Raw genomic sequence first — 6,095 nt, forward strand, 5'->3', positions numbered from 1 at the left:
AACATTGAACGGTAGTTACCTTCTTAGTTTGTGTAGCATATCAGCCAGTGCGTTCGCTGCATTTACGTGTTGCTGGTTTTATATTTGTCACTCTAAAACCGATGAATAAAGTTCTTCCGGGTTGAAGTTCACGAAATGGAATCAACGCTTCAGGTAAGTCGTTAACAGCTAAGCAAAGTAAACTTTCTTGCTTCATTGTTTACAATGATGATCTGTTAGATAGGCTAAAGTTATTGCTTTTTTATTCCTTTTTTCCGAACCAACGTAATGCGGTAATAAATCAAGTTACGACTAAATTTAGAAAATTTTGGGAGGTTATTTCCATCGTCTCCAAACTTTATTGCGCTCTGCTAAATTATTGAAAGGCAAACGTCAAGCGCTGGATAAACTGGCCGACAAAGGCACTGATGTTTGCCAAATAAAACACTTGTTTAAGATGGTCTACTTAAACAAAACCTTCTTCGTAAGAAATTTACTCTCTGTATTTCAGTCCTCATTGTAGGGAGCGTCTTCGTTTCTCGCAGTCACAAAGAAATCAGTTTGCACGCACTAACACTCACCCTTTAGCCTGTTGTCAGATAGTGTTTAGGTTGGCGTTCAATTTACACAGTACAGTCAGCATGCACTATGCAGTGTCATTCAGTTGACTGGGCTTCTAGTCACAACAATGCACATTATAGCATCATTGTTTGCTGAGAAAGAAAACTCAAAAACGTAATAAAATTGTATTTGATGACCATACTCACATAAAAGTCTACATTTGTGCTGAATCTAGCGTATTTAAGTTTTCAAGTAGGTATGAATGCAGTTTCATTATGAAGCAGTAACAGAAATGTGTCTCAATGCATGTGCAGTAGGCCTAGTGTTAAGAAAAGCTTTAAAATGCCCGGTATAGTTTCACCGCCTAATTCAAATGACCACGAGGAACGCAGGAATATTTTACTTAGGGCACGTTACGGGACCCACCTCCAACAAATCCGAGAAACGTCCAAAGGAAAACTACATGTGGTTGGCCAGTCAGCGGTAAGTATTAAGTAAAAGGGTGCCGAGTTATCATAACGATTTAACGAGCAATTCATTGATTTCCCCATAAATTCAAATCTAAAGCTACAGTGGCCTAATAAATAAAAAGGTAGTAAAATATAATGGTGTTTAAAATTGTGAGTGTTAAAGTCTTTCAATCTCCTTGCAACGCAAAGATTCTGGTTCTTAACAACTGAATTGTTGCCAAGACTACTGGCAGTGCGTGATGGCATCGTTGTTTGTAGAAAGCTCATTAAATTGCTCAAGTCATTTATGAATAGAGATATTGTTATCAGGTGAAAAGCGTTCGAACTCCTGCTGCAGGGCACATACCGGTAAGCAATCGTCTCGTGGCACAAGGGCAGCACCAAGTGCTCATAAAAAAAGGTAAAAAGAGGGATCGACAAAACGAATCAATTGCACCAAATCAAAAACGCTACGACAACGATCCTATTGTAATGAAAGGTAATTTGCATGTTTTTATAGTAGTTACTGTTTAGGTATTTTGTTCATTTTCAATGTGACAGAGCCAGTTGTTAGTTACTTGTTAGAATTCGTAACAAAGCTGAAATAATTTGAGTAATTTCTTTCCAAGAAAAATATCTATCCGAATCTCCAGTTGAAATGCTAGCAAAAGTCCCTCCATCGTCACCCCAGAATTTTTCTCCACAAGCTGAGCCTACAAAATTTCTTGAGGGCGGGGAAAAAACAAGATTTTCCACCACATTAAGGGCTAAAGATAAGCAGGCCACAACCGGAGCGTCCGCTTCAGTTTCCGCAGGAGATATTGGTGGCGAAACGGACGGAAACATCACACCAAAGGAGCCAAATGTAGACCTTTCCAAACCAGACGAGTTGAATCATTGTAACTCGCACACCGAAGTGCACATTCGTTCACGTGAGGTCAAGGCCAAATCTTCAATAAACGAAATTGAAAATAGAGCTGGAGTTGATTCATTGCCACGTGATAACAGGTAATAGACTCAAACCATTTTTACCTTGATTGGACAACACGTAAATCTTTGACAGTTTTTCTGTTCCCATAAAGATCCCCATCATACTTGTCCTACTTGTCCAACAGAGATCGCAACAGCTCAAAAACATCTACTCGACGTTCGCTAGACGGCACGACAGGGTCAAAGCAAACTCTTCGTGAACGGAACACGAACAGGTAGATACTTTATTACTACTGTTACCAAATCCAAAGCGGATGAATTAAAATTCTGTTATAAACGTTGCCCATGTTTCTTTTGCATTCTGCTCAAAACTGACTATTTGATCATAGGGGAGGACACGGTAAAACGGCTCAGGACCAGTCACAGACCAAACGGCTATCACATGACGAGGGACAACTTGAAAACAAATCTTCGTCAGCGATACATTTGGGCAGACGACGGTCGTCGTTAATGAGGAAAGCAAAGAGCAAGGAGACAATTAAAATTTTGCAGACAAAGGTTATATTTTCCTAGGGTCCTATATTTTACTCTACAAGTTCTTTAGCGATTGCAATTACACTTCATTACTTGATGTCTACTCAATTTATTTTGACTTATGTTCAACCAAAATTATTCCGGCTTCTAAAGGTTTTGTCATTTAGGAATCGTTTCGAGATGATAAAGGTGCGACGCCGTCAAAGGACGAGCTTCAGGACCTTGAAGTAAAAACCGTTCGAAAATTTTTAGAGATGCCCAAAAGTAAACCAAAGCATGTTTGCTTCGACTTTCCCGTAAGTTATTGCAGGCTGGAAGGATTTTAATGACGTTTTAATGGACGAGATGTAATTATTTGTCGTTTAGGGTGTGGACCTAACTTATGTGGACGTAAAGCAAGCCATAGAGGAAGTGATCCCACACGCTTTTGAAACCAATAAGGTGATTTCTGTCCAGTTTGAGAATGTCAATGTGAAGCTTGGGACTGCGTCACGGGACAATAGGTGCGCTGTATTTTGCGAAAATAGCGAAACAACAAAGTTTCAATTTTTGTGGCTTCGATCTCACTGAAATCCACACTTGTGGAGTCAAATAAATTGCCTGGATTAAAAGTATAGGCAGTGATATTATAGTTTTAAACTTTTAAATGTTTGCAGATGGCACATTGAACTATGTGATTTTACCACCAGAAACAAGTTGATTAAGGCCGGTTTGAGTTTCAAGCGGCCGAAGACAAGACATTCTGGTAAAGTTTATTAGTATTTTAAACATTGTTCTAAATACTGTTGAAAAGTGGCGGACGCGGATGCCCAAAGACTATAAACGTTTATTTGCTGAGTGTTAGTGAAGTTGTTTATAAGAATTGCTCTTTTTAATCGCATAAGCATTTAGCAGGGTACGTATATCTTAATTTCAATGCCGGAATCACCCAAGCTCAGCAATAAGAGTTTTAACCAGTGGTGGGATTCCGTGCGAACCAGTTCTTGGAATTTTAATGACTTTCGCGAACCGGTTGTTAACAAGCGTATGTATATTGTATAGGTCTGTATATGCTAGTGAGAGAACCGGATGTTAAAATATTTCAATCCCACCACTGGTTTTAACTAAACATTTCTTCAGTTTGTATTTAATACTGTAATGGTTAAGCTATAATACCTATTGTTTTCTGTCACAATTTTCCGAACATGGTTCTATCGACAAGGTTTTAATTCCAACCTCTTATGTTTTATGTATTGGGCCTTTTCCAGTGTAGCTATACATATCGGTGTTCCCATTCAGCACACCCAAAGTTATAGAACAAAAACAATGATGATGTTGACGTCAGGGTCAATTGTAATCGACCGTAATTACGACATGCACTTTCACAAACAGCTTTTATATGCGGAAACAGGACTTCGTTTGGAGTGTTTTTAGCAAGCACCGATCACTTTTATGAAATGTATATGCAATTATCTTGTGCACTTGCTAATTTTTCCGTCACTTTTGCGTCATACAATCATCGCCCTGTAATTAACATCCATATTTGAATCCATTGCAAAGCAATCAAAACATTTACTTAGTTACTAGTTATAATCTGTAATAACTCTATATGCATATAGTCATGAAATAAACTTATTTTGCAATTGATTGATGTTTTTTTAATTTGACCAATGGCTTCTATCATACAAGTATTTTTCACTTCAAATACTTTATCAGAATAGTTCTAAGCCGAAAAAAAATTAGCTAAAAAATATCTTTTAGTTTAGCTGCTTGAAGTCCCCAGATTTTTTGCTAAACTTTAGCACAAATAATGAAAAAGTCGCGACCATTTATCGCAACTATATGTCCCTTAACCACGAAATTTGTTTATTCAACAGGAACGCAGCCGTTACCTGCTAAAAGAGCGCAAACTACGTAATTAGAGTTTTTAGGTAGAACGCTTTTGAACGGTTTTCAATATTTCCTTGAATTATTGAGATCGATAACATGTTTCGTGACGTCATATGTTGATCGGGTTCATATTTTAGTAAATTCGAAACCCGTCGAGCCATTTTGACGTCACCAAGCTTACGCCACTTGTTACGTTACGTAACTCTTCGAAATTCGTTAGGATGTTTTGCTAATGTTGATCTGACGCAAACGAGAAGTTTGAAATTGGATTTCATATTCTCAGGATTATCACTGGTTTTCTCAAAAATAAACTTTCTCTCAGGAGTTCATGGTCATGAGTAGGATTTTTCTGCGCTATTCTTAGCTAAGCTGCGCTAAGTCTTTGAACGCTTTTACTTGATATCTTTCTTTTTCTATGTTTTTTTTCAGACAATATTTGCCCTGAAACGTCTCAAAGAACTCTATCTCCTAGAAATCGTCAATTTCCTCGTCAACAACCACGTGTTGAGATCAAACTTTACGACATGGTTATTATGGAAGAATACAAACTCTTTTTAAGGAGAACTGCCGCCGAGGAAAAATTACAAAATGTGAAATTACTTTGTGCCGGGAGAGCACATGATTTATTGTCTGCCATGCTATGACAAGCAGTGTTGGACAACATGCTGTTCATGCTGTTGCCCTTATTTATGTGATCTACTCTTACCACATGAGATTTTCATGTGAACCAACTTATCACTAAAAAGACTAATTTTTTGCTGAAATCGCTTTATGTTTTCGTTCAATAACATACAATGCTTTGTAATATAAGAGAAATGTGGTAAGTTCTAAACACAGAATACCAAGAAGCAAATAAACAATGGTTACAAACTTATGTTGTTGTTTGTTGGCATGTTGTTTCGCATCGGTTTATGCAAAAGGTGGCTATGGATTGAAACAAATGTTTTTTTTTTGCTAGCACAGAGCAATTGAGAGCATACTATAGCCACTCAAAACTGTAGATGAATTTTTTTTTGTCAGCAATGTAAGAAGTGGAAACCACCAGTTTGTTTTGCTGGCTAATATCAGCAAAGTCAGTAAAGAATTTTATTTCTTCCTCTGTTTTTCTTTCCTTACATTGATAGCTAATCCATTTAAATATAGCGTAACAATGGAAGCGGGGCATGAGTTGCGATGTATAGTTTCCTGCAATGGATAGCTGTAACTGTACACCAAGAGCTGTTATTGCCAAGGCGACTTGAAAACTTTTTTCCTATAGTATTTATACTGTTTGTCTTTCTAAACAAAAAACTGCTTTTTTTGCTAAGAAAATCATCGTCATCAAACATCTATATTCTATAAGTTATGATTAATAAAAGCGAATTAGAATTCTAAATACCGTAAATAAATAAACAACCGTTAGTGCTATGATTGTTCAAACTAAAAACGAGAAGGTTTTTGCATAAAGCATTGCATTTCAATATTTACGTTCATTACACTATAAAAATATCTACAATAATTAGCTAAATTATTAAACATTTCAGACAACGATTTACGATGGGTTTCGATTAATAAGTAAAAGTGCACTTCCAAGGCTTGTATGTCATCTAAATTTTGTACTGTTTACTTTTTTAAAATGTAAATAATATCTTTGATTAGACTTTGTAAACGTTGGTAATTGTTGTCATTTATTTTTTAGTGCATTACGCAAATGCCTAACGTTCGTGGCTACAAGGTTAAAGCTTAGGTTGTTCTGCGATAGCTGTGTTAAATAAGTTTCATATCGACCGTGAA

At 36.8% G+C, this 6,095-nt stretch overlaps 1 protein-coding gene across 4 annotated transcripts; it reads left to right on the plus strand.

Annotated features, from left to right (window-relative positions):
- Positions 1 to 5,196, plus strand: LOC143473184 (uncharacterized). Of its 4 annotated transcripts, none has more exons than XM_076943380.1 (9): positions 1 to 153; positions 1,320 to 1,488; positions 1,619 to 1,997; positions 2,072 to 2,194; positions 2,309 to 2,477; positions 2,621 to 2,749; positions 2,820 to 2,956; positions 3,110 to 3,198; positions 4,752 to 5,196. In XM_076943380.1, exons 1-9 carry the CDS (start codon positions 136 to 138, stop codon positions 4,964 to 4,966), a joined length of 1,428 nt encoding a protein of 475 aa, XP_076799495.1. In that variant the 5' UTR covers positions 1 to 135; the 3' UTR covers positions 4,967 to 5,196. The 4 variants fall into 4 exon arrangements, with proteins under 4 accessions (XP_076799495.1, XP_076799340.1, XP_076799570.1 ...); XM_076943225.1 differs by lacking the exon at positions 1 to 153 and adding an exon at positions 349 to 1,023; XM_076943455.1 differs by lacking the exons at positions 1 to 153; positions 4,752 to 5,196 and adding exons at positions 349 to 1,023; positions 3,701 to 4,079.
- Positions 5,197 to 6,095: the final 899 nt, after the last annotated feature.

This window comes from Clavelina lepadiformis, chromosome 1, assembly GCF_947623445.1.
Source record: "Clavelina lepadiformis chromosome 1, kaClaLepa1.1, whole genome shotgun sequence".
Taxonomy (NCBI): Eukaryota; Metazoa; Chordata; class Ascidiacea; order Aplousobranchia; family Clavelinidae; genus Clavelina; species Clavelina lepadiformis.